The sequence below is a fragment of the Balaenoptera musculus genome, chromosome 2, assembly GCF_009873245.2.
Source record: "Balaenoptera musculus isolate JJ_BM4_2016_0621 chromosome 2, mBalMus1.pri.v3, whole genome shotgun sequence".
Classification (NCBI taxonomy): Eukaryota; Metazoa; Chordata; class Mammalia; order Artiodactyla; family Balaenopteridae; genus Balaenoptera; species Balaenoptera musculus.
Window position 1 is genome coordinate 125,496,356 of NC_045786.1, and position 15,983 is coordinate 125,512,338.

Genomic DNA, 15,983 nt, shown 5'->3' on the forward strand with positions numbered 1-15,983 from the left:
TGTTCCGCCCACACAACACAATCGCAAGTGACACGAAATCAGCGGGTGGCAGGGTTGCGGGGAAGCCAAGGCACCTCCCTGCCCACTCAGACCTCAAGCATCCCTAACTGGCGACGCCGCCCCAGGCTCGGCTTCCCGGGCGGGCTTCGGCACGGCGCAGCCGCACTGGTGCCGCCTTCCCACCAATCTCGACCCTCGACGCGTTCCGTTCGTGCGTGGAGGAGCCGGGCGGGAGGAAAGGCCGCTCCGTGGGTAGGGGGCTGCAGCGCGCCGAGCGGCTGGGCCCAGCGACGGCGCGGATGGCGGACTCGCAGCTGTTCTGCGTGGCCGAGGAGCGCAGCGGCCACTGCGCAGTGGTGGACGGAAACTTCCTCTACGTGTGGGGGGGCTACGTGGTAAGGGGAAGAGGCGGGACGGGGCGGACTCGCGCCGGGAGCCCGCCCGGCTTCTCGGCCAGAGTGGCCGCCGAGCACCCGCCCACACCCGGCCCCGACGCGGGGGCAGGTCCGCGGCCCAGGCCGGCGCGCCCGGCGCCCCCCGCGCCCCGCCCGGCCCTCCGCCGTCGGCCGCTCTCCCGCTGCGCCAGGGCTTGACGCCGCGCCGCCGTTGCTTCCACTAGGAATCTAGCCTTCAAACCCCAGTCCGGGGCTCTTCCCACTCTCCAGTTCCCCCGGTCCTCGCAGCTGGCCGATAACCCGGCTTACCCAGCACTCAGTCGGTTACTGCGCGATTGATGATCATTTTTAACTGCTTGCGCAGACTCAAAAAAGCCCACCGAGGATGCCGTGCTATATTATTTTGTAAATATTTCCTTATTCCCGCGGCGCGATCCGAAATATCGAAATCACTGAAGCATTTAAGTGTTTCTAAGTAATTTTTAGTGGCATTCCTTTACCAAGGGATAATTACGAAATTTTTTCGAGTCTCAAAACAGACTTGTACTAGCAACAATATACTTAAGAGTATTATGCTTTAAAATTCTTACTACAGTGGAGGTTTGAATATGTGTATTTGTTTTGTCTCTATAATCGTAGGATAATAGAGTCAAGGATTCTAAAGATGGAAAACAACCCATTTAGTGTACAGATTAAAAAAAAAAAAGCGAGCCATCTGGAGTTCTACTGGATGTAGAACCTACATTTTTCTGACTGACTCGATGCTATTATGTGACAGATGTAACATGACTGAACCACTCACTGAAATAAAGAACATACTGTATATGTTAAATGATTCTCAGATCCAAGTTGGTTTTTGTTGTTGTTTTGTTTGTGTGTTTATTTTTAATTTGATTCAGTATCAGGATGAGAAAATCAGAACTCACATTTGAGTGCCTACTATACGTGGCATGTGCTAGGAAATCTCATATCCTTAATCTTGTATAATCCTTACCATATCTTGTAAGGTAAGTAATGTCCCCATTTTAAAAATAAGGAAGATGAATCAGTAAGAGTAAATAATTTGAATGACCGTTTGACCTCAAGGGCAGCAGATTCCAACATAGGTATATTGGATTTCCAAAGGCTATTTTTTCTATGATAAACATAAATTAGGTGACTATGCTCTCTTAAGGTCTAATATTTCTACCATTTGTTCTTGATGAAAAAGTAGTCTAGATATAATGATGGTTTTTGCAGAAGAAATATTTTGATTGTTTTTGAGCTCTGCCACTTGAAGATGTACAGGTGTCAAACTTCATCTGCTATATTGATTCTTAATATTGTAAAAGTTAAATGAAAAAAAAATCTCACTTAAAATAGTAATCTGTAATATCTTATATCTGTGACAGTATAGATTTCTGTTGGGCCCATAACTGAAATGTCTGAATTTTTTATATCTCATTTTAATCTTGAAAATTGTGTAATTGATAAGATTTCAGGTCTTCAGGTGGCAGTCAGTGAATAGAAATACTTCCTACTACTGATTGATCCATTGAGTAAATGCTCTATGAACCACCCTGGAAAGTACCACACAGATTTAGATCAAGTCTACTACTTTTTAAATTCCAGGGGTTGTCAGCGCTTAAAATATGTCTAAGGCATAAGCGGAAGGAAAGGGAGAGTAGGAGGCAGAAAAGAAGACATGGCATATCGTGAGAAAAAGTAGAATCCTTCCCACAATTGTTTTATTCAGATCCTTCTGAACAGCTAAAAGGCCCTGGAATCTGGAGGTAATCCAGTAGTCAGCAGTTAAGAATAATGGTCAGATGATTCCAGATTGTATGTTCCAAGCACAATTTTCCTCCTCATTAACACAATGTGTGTTAAAATTGACAAATGTATGTCCTAAAACTTGAATGGCCAACATATATCTGTCTAAATTACTTATTACTCTATCGTTGAGCATTTTCTAAAGGGCATTGTATCTGAAAACAGCCCTACCTCTAGAGGTAAGAGCAGCAAAGCTGAAAAAAGTAAGTAGTAAATTATAATTGGGGCCAGAATATTCTCTTGCTCCTAGTTCTTCCATATCCTTTCGACATTACTGAAATTCATACAAACTTTAGTATTGCAACTAGGAGCATTTAAAAGTTGTGAGTAGTTTTTTCCAAATTTTGGAGAAGCACAGTGTTTTAGCATCCTTACAGATGATATGCTTTCTTCTTACTGTTTAATCATATGAACAGTTTTATTTCCCTAACACAATTGATATTAATACATTTTGCCCTAAACTTTTCCTTATAGAAGCTAGCAGCTGAATATGTTTAACTATATATTTCTGTTTTGAATAGGACTTAAAGGGAAGAAGAATCAATTTAGAAAATGTCTGAAAAGAATGAAGGTTTATACTACCAGATATTAAAACATATTATGATACTTTTAAATCAGTGGTCCTGATGCACGTTGAGAAAGCATGATGGAATGGAGAAGAAATAACATAAACAGCCAAGCATATAAGAGTATTTTGTATATAAAAGGTAGCATTTCAATTCTGGAAAAACAATTGCGTATTCAATAAATGGTCCTGGGACAGCTGGAGGAAAATGATAGTGGAGTTTTAGGATTGACAAATATAGAGAAGTTAAGCTATATGATACCAAAGAAAATATGTGACTCTTGTAAAATCTTGAGTTGGGAAAAGAAAAACTGAATTGGGAAAAAACTATAAGGGAAAAAGATTGGTAGACCAAAAATTTTTTTAATGTAAGTGAAAATTGCTTAATCATCTTAGAGCAGTCAAGTTCAAAGTTTTAAAAAATTAAAATCTGTGCTTTTTAAACATCATAAAATAAGAAGGCAAATGACAAACTGGGGAAGGTATTTGCAACATTTATGATAGACAAAGGTCCTGTAAAATTAAAGATGAATATTTCCCTTGAGAAATGAGCAATGGATATGCACAGCAGTTTACAAAAGAAGAAATAAAAATAGAATATGAATCAAAGAAACCCAGCTGAAAATAATGAATTTTTTCTTTTCCAATTTACAAATATTAAAAAGAATTTTTGAGAAGAGCATGGGGAAATGAATTACTCATGCACTGGTAACCTTTTTTTTTTTTTAAAGAACAACCAACCCACAGGTTTTTTAATTAATTTATTTTTATTTATTTATGGCTGTGTTGGGTCTTCATTTCTGTGCGAGGGCTTTCTCTAGTTGCGGCAAGCGGGGGCCACTCTTCATCGCGGTGCGCAGGCCTCTCACTATCGCGGCCTCTCTTGTTGCGGAGCACAGGCTCCAGACGCGCAGGCTCAGTAATTGTGGCAGACGGGCCCAGTTGCTCCGCGGCATGTGGGATCTTCCCAGACCGGGGCTCGAACCCGTGTCCCCTGCATTGGCAGACAGATTCTCAACCACTGCGCCACCAGGGAAGCCCTGGTAACCTTTTCTGAAGGGAAATTTAGCAATGTGTATTAAAAGCCTTAAGTGTGTATTTCTTTAACTTAATAGTTCACTTTATATATTCATAGATGGTGACACAGACCATCCATATTATGTGGAAGACATTTATTCTTTTCAGATGCCCAGCATTTGAATCCCCTTCCTCTTGTAGTATCCCCCACTAAGCGAGTCTTGTTGGAGTATTTATTTTAGTTGTCTGAGTACCTCCTACCTACCTTCATAGAATGTATATTCTATAAAGATGGGGATTTTGTTCCCTATTGTGTCTCCAGTGTCCAGAATTGGGCATTGCTCATGGTAGGTGCCCAATATAAAAGAACCTGAGTGCCAGGTATTTTTCAGCTTCCCTTGCAGCTAGGTTGTGAGCAAGTAACTTAGATGCTGTTTGTTAGATGTATGTGTGCTAGATTTGGGCTCAGGAATAAACCTGTAAAAATCAAGACCTAAAGAGGATTCTTAGCGAGCAGTAGAAGTTGTAGGAAGATAAGGTCCCTGGCATAAAAGGCAGTGCTACAAGCTGCAGTTTGATGCTCACCAGTGACTGGGGCAGTTCGTGCATCAGACTGGTTCTCTGGAAGGGTTTCAGGCTTTGCTCCTCTCCACATAGATCAGAGGCTGGTTCTCCAGCTTCCTTGATGATTCCGTGAGCTACCTAATATTCATTTCTTAAAGTTTTATTCTTTAATTTTAAAATTTGAAATGTATGTACAAAAGAGTATGTAAAATAACTGTCGTGTTTAACTTCCAGATTAAAAAATCAGCTAAAATCAGTACCTTAGAAGCTTCCTGTTTATCCTTCACTGATTATATTTTTCCTCCCACCCTCACAGGGTACCACTATCTTGATTTCGTTTTTTATTATTATTATTATTTTTAATCAGTCATCAATTTTATACACATCACTGTATACATGTCAATACCAATCGCCCAATTCAGCACATCACCATCCCTACCCCACAGCAGTTTTCCCCCCTTGGTGTCCATACGTTTGTTCTCTACATCTGTGTCTCAACTTCTGCCCTGCAAACCGGTTAATCTGTACCATTTTTCTAGGTTCCACATACATGAGTTAATATACGATATCTGTTTTTCTCTTTCTGACTTACTTCACTCTGTATGACAGTCTCTAGATCCATCCACGTCTCAACAAATGACTCAGTTTCGTTCCTTTTTAGGGCTCAGTAATATTCCATTGTATATATGTACCACAACTTCTTTATCCATTTGTCTGTCGATGGGCATTTAGGTTGCTTCCATGACCTGGCTATTGTAAATAGTGCTGCAATGAACATTGGGGTGCATGTGTCTTTTTGAATTACGGTTTTCTCTGGGTATATGCCCAGTAGTGGGATTGCTGGGTCATATGGTAATTCTATTTTTAGTTTTTTAAGGAACCTCCATATTGTTCTCCATAGTGACTGTATCAATTTACATTACCACCAACAGTGCAAGAGGGTTCCCTTTTCTCTACACCCTCTCCAGCATTTGTTGTTTGTAGATTTTCTGATGATGCCCATTCTAACTGGTGTGAGGTGATACCTCATTGTAGTTTTGATTTGCATTTCTCTAATAATTAATGATGTTGAGCATCTGTTCATGTGCTTCTTGGCCATCTGTATGTCTTCTTTGGAGAAATGTCTATTTAGGTCTTCTGCCCAGTTTTGGATTGGGTTGTTTGTTTCTTTAATATTGAGCTGAATGAGCTGTTTATATATTTTGGAGATTAATCCTTTGTCCGTTGATTCATTTGCAAATATTGTCTCCCATTCTCACGGTTGTGTTTTCGTCTTGTTTATGGTTTCCTTTGCTGTGCAAAAGCTTTGAAGTTTCATTAGGTCCCATTTGTTTATTTTTGTTTTTATTTCCATTACTCTAGGAGGTGGATCAAAAAAGATCTTGCTGTGATTTATGTCAAAGAGTGTTCTTCCTATGTTTTCCTCTATGAGTTTTATAGTATCCAGTCTTACATTTAGGTCTTGAATCCATTTTGAGTTTATTTTTGTGTATGGTGTTAGGGAGTATTCTAATTTCATTCTTTTACATGTAGCAGTCCAGTTTTCCCAGCACCACTTATTGAAGAGACTGTCTTTTCTCCATTGTATATCTTTGCCTCCTTTGTCATAGATTAGTTGACCATAGGTGTGTAGGTTTATCTCTGGGCTTTCTATCTTGTACCATTGATCTATGTTTCTGCTTTTGTGCCAGTACTATATTGTCTTGATTACTGTAGCTTTGTAGTATAGTCTGAAGTCAGGGAGTCTGATTCCTCCAGCTCCATTTTTTTCCCTCAAGACTGCTTTGGCTATTCAGGGTCTTTTGTGTCTCCATACAAATTTTAAGATGATTTGTTCTAGTTCTGTAAAAAATGCTATTGGTAATTTGATAGGGGTTGCATTGAATCTGTAGATTGCTTTGGGTAGTATAGTCATTTTCACAATATTGATTCTTCCAATCCAAGAACATGGTATATCTCTCCATCTGTTGGTATCATCTTTAATTTCTTTCCTCAGTGTCTTATAGTTTTCTGCATACAGGTCTTTTGTCTCCCTAGGTAGGTTTATTCCTAGGTATTTTATTCTTTTTGTTGCAATGGTAAATGGGAGTGTTTCCATAATTTCTCTTTCAGATTTTTCATTATTAGTGTATAGGAATGCAAGAGATTTCTGTGCATTAATTTTGTATCCTGCAACTTTACCAAATTCATTGATTAGCTCTAGTAGTTTCCTGGTGGCATTTTTAGGATTCTCTATGTATAGTATCGTGTCATCTGTAAACAGTGACAGTTTTACGTCTTCTTTTCCAATTTGTATTCCTTTTATTTCTTTTTCTTCTCTGATTGCCGTGGCTAGGACTTCCAGAACTATGTTGAATAATAGTGGTGAGAGTGGACATCCTTGTCTCGTTCCTGATCTTAGAGGAAATGCTTTCAGTTTTTTACCATTGAGAATGATGTTTGCTGTGGGTTTGTCGTATATGGCCTTTATTATGTTGAGGTAGGTTCCCTCTATGCCCACTTTCTGGAGAGTTTTTATCATAAATGGGTGTTGAATTTTGTCAAAAGCTTTTTCTGCATCTATTGAGATGATCATATGGTTTTTATTCTTCAATTTGTTAATATGGTGTATCACATTGATTGATTTGTGTATATTGAAGAATCCTTGCATCTCTGGGATAAATCCCACGTGATCATGGTGTACGATCCTTTTAATGTGTTGTTGGATTCTGTTTGCTAGTATTTTGTTGAGGATTTTTGCATCTATATTCATCAGTGATATTGGTCTGTAATTTTCTTTTTTTGTAGTATCTTTGTCTGGTTTTGGTATCAGGGTGATGGTGGCCTCATAGAATGAGTTTGGGAGTGTTCCTTCCTCTGCAATTTTTTGGAAGAGTTTGAGAAGGATGGGTGTTAGCTCTTCTCTAAATGTTTGATAGAATTCACCTGTGAAGCCATCTGGTCCTGGACTTTTCTTTGTTGGAAGATTTTTAATCACAGTTTCAATTTCATTTCTTGTGATTGGTCTGTTCATATTTTCTGTCTCTTCCTGGTTCAGTCTTGGAAGGTTATACCTTTCTAAGAATTTGTCCATTTCTTCCAGGTTGTCCATTTTATTAGCATAGAGTTGCTTGTAGTAGTCTGTTAGGATGCTTTGTATTTCTGCGGTGTCTGTTGTAACTTCTCCTTTTTCATTTCTAATTTTATTGATTTGAGTCCTCTCCCTCTTTTTCTTGATGAGTCTGGCTAATGGCTTATCAATTTTGTTTATCTTCTCAAAGAACCAGCTTTTAGTTTTATTGACCTTTACTATTGTTTCCTTCATTTCTTTTTCATTTATTTCTGATCTGATCATTATAATTTCTTTCCTTCTGCTAACTTTGGGTTTTGTTTGTTCTTCTTTCTCTAGTTCCTTTAAGTGTAAGGTTAGATTGTTTACTTGAGATTTTTCTTGTTTCTTTAGGTAAGCTTGTATAGCTATAAACTTCCCTCTTAGAACTGCTTTTGCTGCATCCCATAGGTTTTGGATCATCGTGTTTTCATTGTCATTTGTCTCTAGGTATTTTTTGATTTCCTCTTTGATTTCTTCAGTGATCTCTTGGTTATTTAGTAACGTGTTGTTTAGCCTCCATGTGTTTGTCTTTTTTACGTTTTTTTCCCTGTAATTCATTTCTAATCTCATAGCGTTGTGGTCAGAAAAGATGCTTGATATGATTTCAATTTTCTTAAATTTACTGAGGCTTGATTTGTGACCCAAGATGTGATCTATCCTGGAGAATGTTCTGTGTGCACTTGAGAAGAAAGTGTAATCTGCTGTTTTTGGATGGAATGTCCTATAAATATCAATTAAATCTATCTGGTCTATTGTGTCATTTAAAGCTTCTGTTTCCTTATTTATTTTCATTTTGGATGATCTGTCCATTGGTGTAAGTGAGGTGTTAAAGTTCCCCACTATTATTGTGTTACTGTCGATTTCCTCTTTTATAGCTGTTAGCAGTTGCCTTATGTATTTAGGTGCTCCTATGTTGGGTGCATATATATATTTATAATTGTTATATCTTCTTCTTGGATTGATCCCTTGATCATTATGTAGTGTCCTTCCTTGTCTCTTGTAACATTCTTTATTTTAAAGTCTATTTTATCTGATATGAGTATAGCTACTCCAGCTTTCTTTTGATTTCCATTTGCATGGAATATCTTTTTCCATCCCCTCACTTTCAGTCTGTATGTGTCCCTAGGTCTGAAGTGGGTCTCTTGTAGACAGCATATATAAGGGTCTTGTTTTTGTATCCTTTCAGCAAGCCTATGTCTTTTGGTTGGAGCATTTAATCCATTCACGTTTAAGGTATTTATCGATATGTATGTTCCTATGACAATTTTCTTAATTGTTTTGGGTTTGTTTTTGTAGGACCTTTTCTTCTCTTGTGTTTCCCACTTAGAGAAGTTCCTTTAGCATTCGTTGTAGAGCTGGTTTGGTGGTGCTGAATTCTCTTAGCTTTTGCTTGTCTGTAAAGCTTTTGATTTGTCCATCAAATCTAAATGAGATCCTTGCCAGGTAGAGTAATCTTGGTTGTAGGTTCTTCCCTTTCATCACTTTAAGTATATCATGCCACTCCCTTCTGGCTTGCAGAGTTTCTGCTGAGAAATCAGCTGTTAACCTTATGGGAGTTCCCTTGTATGTTATTTGTCGTTTTTCCCTTGCTGCTTTCAATAATTTTTCTTTGTCTTTAATTTTTGCCAGTTTGATTACTATGTGTCTCGGCGTGTTTCTCCTTGGGTTTATCCTGTATGGGACTCTCTGTGCTTCCTGGAGTTGGGTGGCTATTTCCTTTCCCATGTTAGGGAAGTTTTCGACTATAATCTCTTCAAATATTTTCTCTGGTCCTTTCTCTCTCTCTTCTCCTTCTGGGACCCCTATAATGCGAATGTTGTTGCGTTTAATGTTGTCACAGAGGTTTCTTAGGCTGTCTTCATTTCTTTTCATTCTTTTTTCTTTAGTCTGTTCTGCAGCATTGAATTCCACCATTCTGTCTTCCAGGTCACTTATCCGTTCTTCTGCCTCAGTTATTCTGCTATTGATTCCTTCTAGTGTAGTTTTCATTTCAGTTATTGTATTGTTCGTCTCTGTTTGTTTGTTCTTTAATTCTTCTAGGTCTTTGTTAAACATTTCTTGCATCTTCTCGATCTTTGCCTCCATTCTTATTCCGAGGTCCTGGATCATCTTCACTATCATTATTCTGAATTCTTTTTCTGGAAGGTTGCCTATCTCCACTTCATTTAGTTGTTTTTCTGGGGTTTTATCTTGTTTTTTCATCTGGTATATAGCCCTCTGCCTTTTCATCTTGTCTATCTTTCTGTGAATGTGGTTTTAGTTCCACAGGCTGCAGGATTTTAGTTCTTTTTGCTTCTGCTGTCTGCCCTCTGGTGATTGAGGCTATCTAAGAGGCTTGATGGGAGGCTCTGGTGGTGAGTAGAGCTGACTGTTGCTGTGGTGGTCAGAGCTCAGTAAACTTGATTTCTTATTAATCACTATTTTCTTTATAGTTTTATCACACATGCATCTGTCTCTAAACAATATATTATTTGGTTTTTGAGTCAGAGCATGTGTTTTCTTTCATGACTTAATTCTTTTAGTTAACATTATGTTTTTTAGATTCACACATTACTTGTATTCAGCTGGTGTGCACTTGCATGGCTGTACCTGTGTTTACTTGGTGTTTATTCTGTTTGATCAGTTTCTGTGCTGTCCAGTTATTAAATATTTTGAAAATCATCCCTGGATGCATTCATTTGATGTGTGTCCTGTATAATATTCTATTGTGTGAATTTACAGCAATTTTCTTATCTATTCCACTATTGATGAATATTTGAATGCTTCAGGGTTTTTTTGGATTGTAAGCAATGCTACAGTGAGCATTCTTGGTAACATGTCTCCTATTATACACACAGCAGGACATGCACACTCCCTAGGGCATATACCAAGGAATGGAATGCTGGGTTGCCTGGTGCACACATCTCCAAATTTACTTGGAAATGTCAGTGTTGCCAAAATATTTGTATCAATCTACACTACCACCAGCCCCCTCCTTGCTCCACATCCTTGACAACATTTGATGCCATCTGGCCTTAAAGTTTTTGCCAATCCAGTGAGCGTGACATGATATTTCATTGTGGTTTTTGTTTACTTTCCATTATTATAGTGGAGTGTATTTTCATAGCCTTATGAACTATTTGTGTTTTCTCTTCTGTAAAAATGCTGGTTCCTGTCTTTTGCTCATTTGTCTATTGAGTTGTCTTTTACTGATTTATAGGAATACTTTAATTATATAGTTATATGAGTTGAATATGTCTTCTCAGTTTGTAGCTTATCTTTGCAATTTCTTGATGATTATCCTTTGTTCAACAGAAGTTTTTAATTTTAATGTAATTTCTGTCTTTTCCTTAATGCTTTGTGCTTTCTGCATCTTTAGAAATCTTTCCCAGTGTGGAGATCATAAAGTCTCCTGTATTGTCTTCTAAATGATTTTTGGTTTTGCCTTCCATGTTTAAATCTTTTTTTTTTAATCTGAATTTTTTATTTGGTTGGTTTAAGGTAGGGATCCAATTTCATTATATTTTCAGTGTGGATAACCAGTTGTTCTTATGTCATATATTAAATAGTCCCCTCTTTCCCTACTAACATGCAAACTCAGTCTGTTACACATCAAGTTTCCATGTATGTGTGGTCTGTTTCTAAGTTCTTTATTCTGTGCAGTTTGTCTGGTTATTTATTCTTGTGACAGAACCTCAGTATCTAAATTATAACAGCTTTACTAGAAGTCTAAATGTTGGGTGGTAAAAGCCCCATCCCCACCCTATCTTGTTCTTGTTCTTCAGGAATATTTTGGTTATTTAGGGCCTTTTGTTCTTTTGTATGAATTTTCTTTACTATGTTTCAATAATAGTAAAATATATAAAACATTTAATTTGCCATTTTAACCAGGTTAGTGTACAGTTCAGTGGCATTAATTACATTCACAATGTTGTGCAGTGTTACCACTATCTAGTTCCAAAACTCATTACTCCAAACAGAAACTCTCCCTCCTTCCTTACCCCAGTCCCTGCTAACTTCTAATCATTCTGTCTTTATGTATTTGCATTTTCCTAGATATTTCATATAAATGGAATCATACAATATTTGTCTTTTTGAGTCTGGCTTATTTTATTTAGCATAATATTTTCAAGGTTCGCTGTGTTGCAGTATGTATCAGAACTTCCTTCCTTTTTATGGTGGATATGATTACACTGTATGCATATACCACATTTTGTTTATCCGTTCATCTGTTGTTGGGACACTTGGGTTGTTGCCACCTTTTGTGTATTGTGAATAGTCCTGATATGAATATTGGCATATAAGTATCCGAGCCCCTATTTTTTATTCTTTTGGGTACCTAGGAGTGGAATTCCTGGGTCAAATGGTTATTCTACATTCAACTTTTAGAACTGCTAAATTGTTTTCCATAGCGCTTGTTCATTTGTATAAACTTTAGAATCAGATTGTCAAATAAAGTACCATATTGAGATTTTATGTTACTGTACTCAATCTTTAGATCATTTGAGGGTGATAAACATGTTATGAAATTGAGACTTCAAATCCAGGTATATAGTATGTCTCTCTATGCCGGACTTCTTGATGTCTTTCAATAGAGTTTTATAGTATCTTCATAGGGATCTTGTATATCTTTTGTTGGGTTTATTCTTGGCTTCTTTGTATTTTTTATTGTTTTTTAAAGACTAAATTTCTTTTTAAAAAATTTCTTGATTGTTTCTGGTGTTTTGAAATGCAGTTGACTTGAATATTTTTGATTCTGGCAAGCTTTCTTATATTAATTTTTGAAATTCATCTGTTAATTATCTTTTTATTTTCTATGTAGAGTCATGTAATCTACAGATGATGACAGTTTTGTTTCTTGCATCCAAATCTTTATTCCTTTTTTTTCCTTTTCTTTACTCCACTGGTGGACCTGAAGTACAATGTTAAATAGAAGCCAATTTTTTCTTGCTCCTAATCTCAGAGTGATTGTTTTCAACTATTAACCATTAAGTTTGATGATTGCTTTAGGGTTTTGCTTATTTGTTTGTTTGTAGATGGCCTTTTTCAAATTAATGACATGTCCTTCTACCTGATTTTCAATTTATGAATGTTGAGTTTTCAAGAGTGATTTTTTTGCATCATACTGAGATAATTGTTTTTTCTTCTTTGATCTCTTACTATGATGACTATACAAAAAATAAGTAATATTTGTAATATTAAACCAATGTTCCATTCCTTGGATTAAGTACAAGTTAGTGTAATATATTACCCTTTTTATACATCACTGGATCCTATTTACTAATTACTTTTTTAGCAATTTTACATCTATGTTCAAAAGTGGATTGGGTAGTGTTCCTTCTTTTATATTCTGGAATAGATTTTTTGGAAGATTGAATTATTGGTTCTTTGAGTGTTTGTAAGAACTCATCTTTAAAGCCATCTGGGTTTGGTACTTTGTGGAGGAGGTTTTAAATCTCTGATTCAATCTATTTAAAGCTGTGGAATTATTCACATTTTCCATTTTTTCTTGAGTCAAGTTTCCTCACTCCCACCTCCAGCCCCAGGAGTCTATCCATTTCATTTAGGTTTTAAAATTTATTGGTATAAACTCAAGTTGTTCATAATACTATTTATTCTCTGTAGTAGCTATAGATATGGCCCCTTTTTCATTCCTAGAATTGTCAAATGGTGCCTTCCTTTCCTCCCCGCCACCCACCTTGAATAGTCTTGCCACAGGTTTATCAGCCTTCAGAAACACCAATTTTTGGTCTACTTGATCCTCTCTGTTGTTTTTAAAATTTTCATTAATATCTGCTCCTTCTTATTTCTTCCTACTTTCTATGGGTTTATTATGCTGTTATTTCTTGAATTTCTGACGTTGGATGCTCAACTCATTCTTTTTGAGACTTTTTAATTCTTTAATGTAAGTATATAAAGCTATACATTTTCTTCTAAATACCTCTTTAGCTGTATTCTTCAAGTTTTGATAAGCAGTATTTTGTCATTTTAGTTCTAATATTTTATACTTTCCATTATTATTTATTATTTGACCCATAAGTTGTTTAGGAAAATAATTTAAATTTCTAACAATATGCTGTTTTTATAGTTACCTTTCTGTTATTAATGTCTAACTTAATTGTGTTAATATTCAGAGAGTGTGGTCTCTACTTATCTAATACCAGTCCTTTGGAAAATGTTGAGGCTTGCTTTAAGGACTAACATGTAATCAGTTTTCATAAATATACTCTTTGTTCTCATTAAGAATATATATTCTAATTATATATGTACATATACATGCATGTATAGGTATATATATACACAGACACTTCACGGGAGTGTTTTATATGTGTACATTTTATTAATCTTGCTAGTTGTGTTCAAATCTCCTATATCCTTTTTTTATTATTTTACTTCCTGTTCTATTAATAACTGTAACAGATATTAAAATTAAAAACTCCCACTCTAACTGTAGATTTGTTAGTTTCCCCTTATGATCCTGTCAGATTTTACTTTATATATGTATATCTTTAGGCTACCTTTTTGGGTGTATATGAATCCAGAATTCAGAACTGTTATAGCTTTCTGGTTAATAGAACATTTTATAATTTTGTAATGATCCTCTTTATCTGTAGTAATGTTATTTGCCTTAAAATCTATTTTGCTGGTGTTAATATGGCTACACTAGTTTTCTTTTGGTTAGTATTTGCATGGCATATCTTCTGATGGAAACTTTGTGTATCTTTATATTTTAGATATGTCTTATAACCTGAAAATAGCTGGATTTTATTTTTATCTAGTCTGACATATCTAGAGAGTTTAGCCTATTTCTACTGAAAGTAATTCTGATACACTTTTTTCGTCAGATGTGTTTTATATTTGCCCCCCTTCATTTCTCCTCCTCCTCCTTCTTTAACTTTGTCATTTTGAAAATGTTTTGAGTTTTTTGTTATCTTTCCTTTTTTTTTCTCTTTGCTTGTATAGAAATTAGATGATTTATTTCTAGTCATCTAGTAGATACTCTATTTCAGCATGAATGCTTCACGACATTCAAAGTTAATAATTTTACTTCTTTCCACAGGGTTCAAATACTTCACAAACTTTTAAATCTGAGCACCCTCTTCCCTAGTTAGTCCTATCCTGTTCCCCCAACCCCCGCCTTAAATTAGGCATCAAAAAAAGCTTAGCCTTTTTTATGTTTAAATCTACCCACACACTTTACCAGTATCTTGTCACACTATTGCTTGTTGCATTTCAGATGTTTAATTTTGATCATTTGTCTTTTGCCTGAAGTACAACATCTATTAGAATTTCTTAAAGTGAGGGTCTGTTATTGGCCAGCTGTCTCAGTTTTTGTTTGAAAATTTCTTTATTTTACCTCGGTTCTTAAAAGATATTTTTACTGAGTATAGAATTCTAGGTGGACAGTTACTTTCATTAAGCACATTGGCTAATATGATTTAGTCTTGAGTTGTTGCTAATGAGAAGTCAGTCATTAGTTGCCATTCATTTGAAGATGATCTTTCTTTTCTCTGGCAGCTTTTGAGAGTGTATCTTTTTCTTTGATATACAGTTTTACTATGATGTATCTAGGTATGGATTTCTGTTTATTTACCCTGCTTGGAACTTGTTAGGACTTCCTAGATCTCAGGATTGATGACTTTCAACAATTTTGCAAAACTCTCAGGCTTTGTCTCTTCAAATATTGCCTCTTCCTCATTCTCTCTATTACATCCTAATGTAATTCTGATTAGACTTAGTTCTTCTCTCTCTTCCTCCATGTCTCTTCTTTTTTATATATTCCATCTCTCTGGGCTATGTTTCTGGATGAATCAGTTCACTAGTTCTCTTTTTTTAGGGTGACCTTGACAAAAGCAGTTTTAGTGGAATGAGTCTGGATTGATTAGTCTGGACTGATGAAATAATGAGAGGTGAAGCAATGGAGACTTCTACTATAGTTAACTCAGTATGGAAATTTTGTTGTGAAGGGAGCAGAGAAATAAGATAAGGAGTTATGGGAGAGTTGGTTTTTTTTTTGTTTTTTAAAGATGAGTCATACTAAGGCATGTTTAGGTATTGATAGGAGTGATCTAGTAGAGAGGGAAACTTGATGATGTAGAAGAGAAGGGATAATTTAGGAGTGAAATTGCTGAGAAAGTACGAAGGAAACTGAAAGAAGACTGGAGCGTAATGACTAAAGGCAAGAAGAACTTTGGAGGGATAGCAGGTACCATATAGCACAGAATCATAAGGATTTTAGACTATCCTGAAAGCAACAGGGAAGCATTGAAGGGACTTAAGCAGAATAGTAACAGAATCCATTTTCATACTGTTTCTGTTGTAAAGGTGTACGCGTGAGACTACTAGAGCCTGATGCCATTAAACTTTAGAATCAAGCAATTATAATCTCCCTTTCTTAACATTTATTTACTTAGCCATGTAATATGGTTTCCTCAGTCAGACATGAGTGGAAGTTTCCTTGGAATTAATATAATGGTTTTCTGCTCTGTGTGTGCGTGTGAGAGAGAGTGTGTGTAAGAGAGAGAGAGAGAGAGAGAGACAGAGGCATAGACAGACCTGG

General features: G+C 36.4%; 1 protein-coding gene across 3 annotated transcripts in view; it reads left to right on the forward strand.

Moving 5' to 3' along the window:
- The first annotated feature begins 220 nt into the window (after positions 1–220).
- KLHDC1 (kelch domain containing 1) overlaps positions 221–15,983 on the forward strand; it is a 57,673-nt gene continuing 41,910 nt past the window's right edge. For all 3 annotated transcript variants that reach the window (XR_005018902.1, XM_036844761.1, XM_036844762.1), the window contains exon 1: positions 221–395. Coding sequence is in view for 2 of the 3 variants with exons in the window: in XM_036844761.1 (XP_036700656.1) it covers positions 300–395 (96 nt within the window). In the remaining variant the exon portion in view is untranslated. The remainder of the gene's footprint in view (positions 396–15,983) is intronic.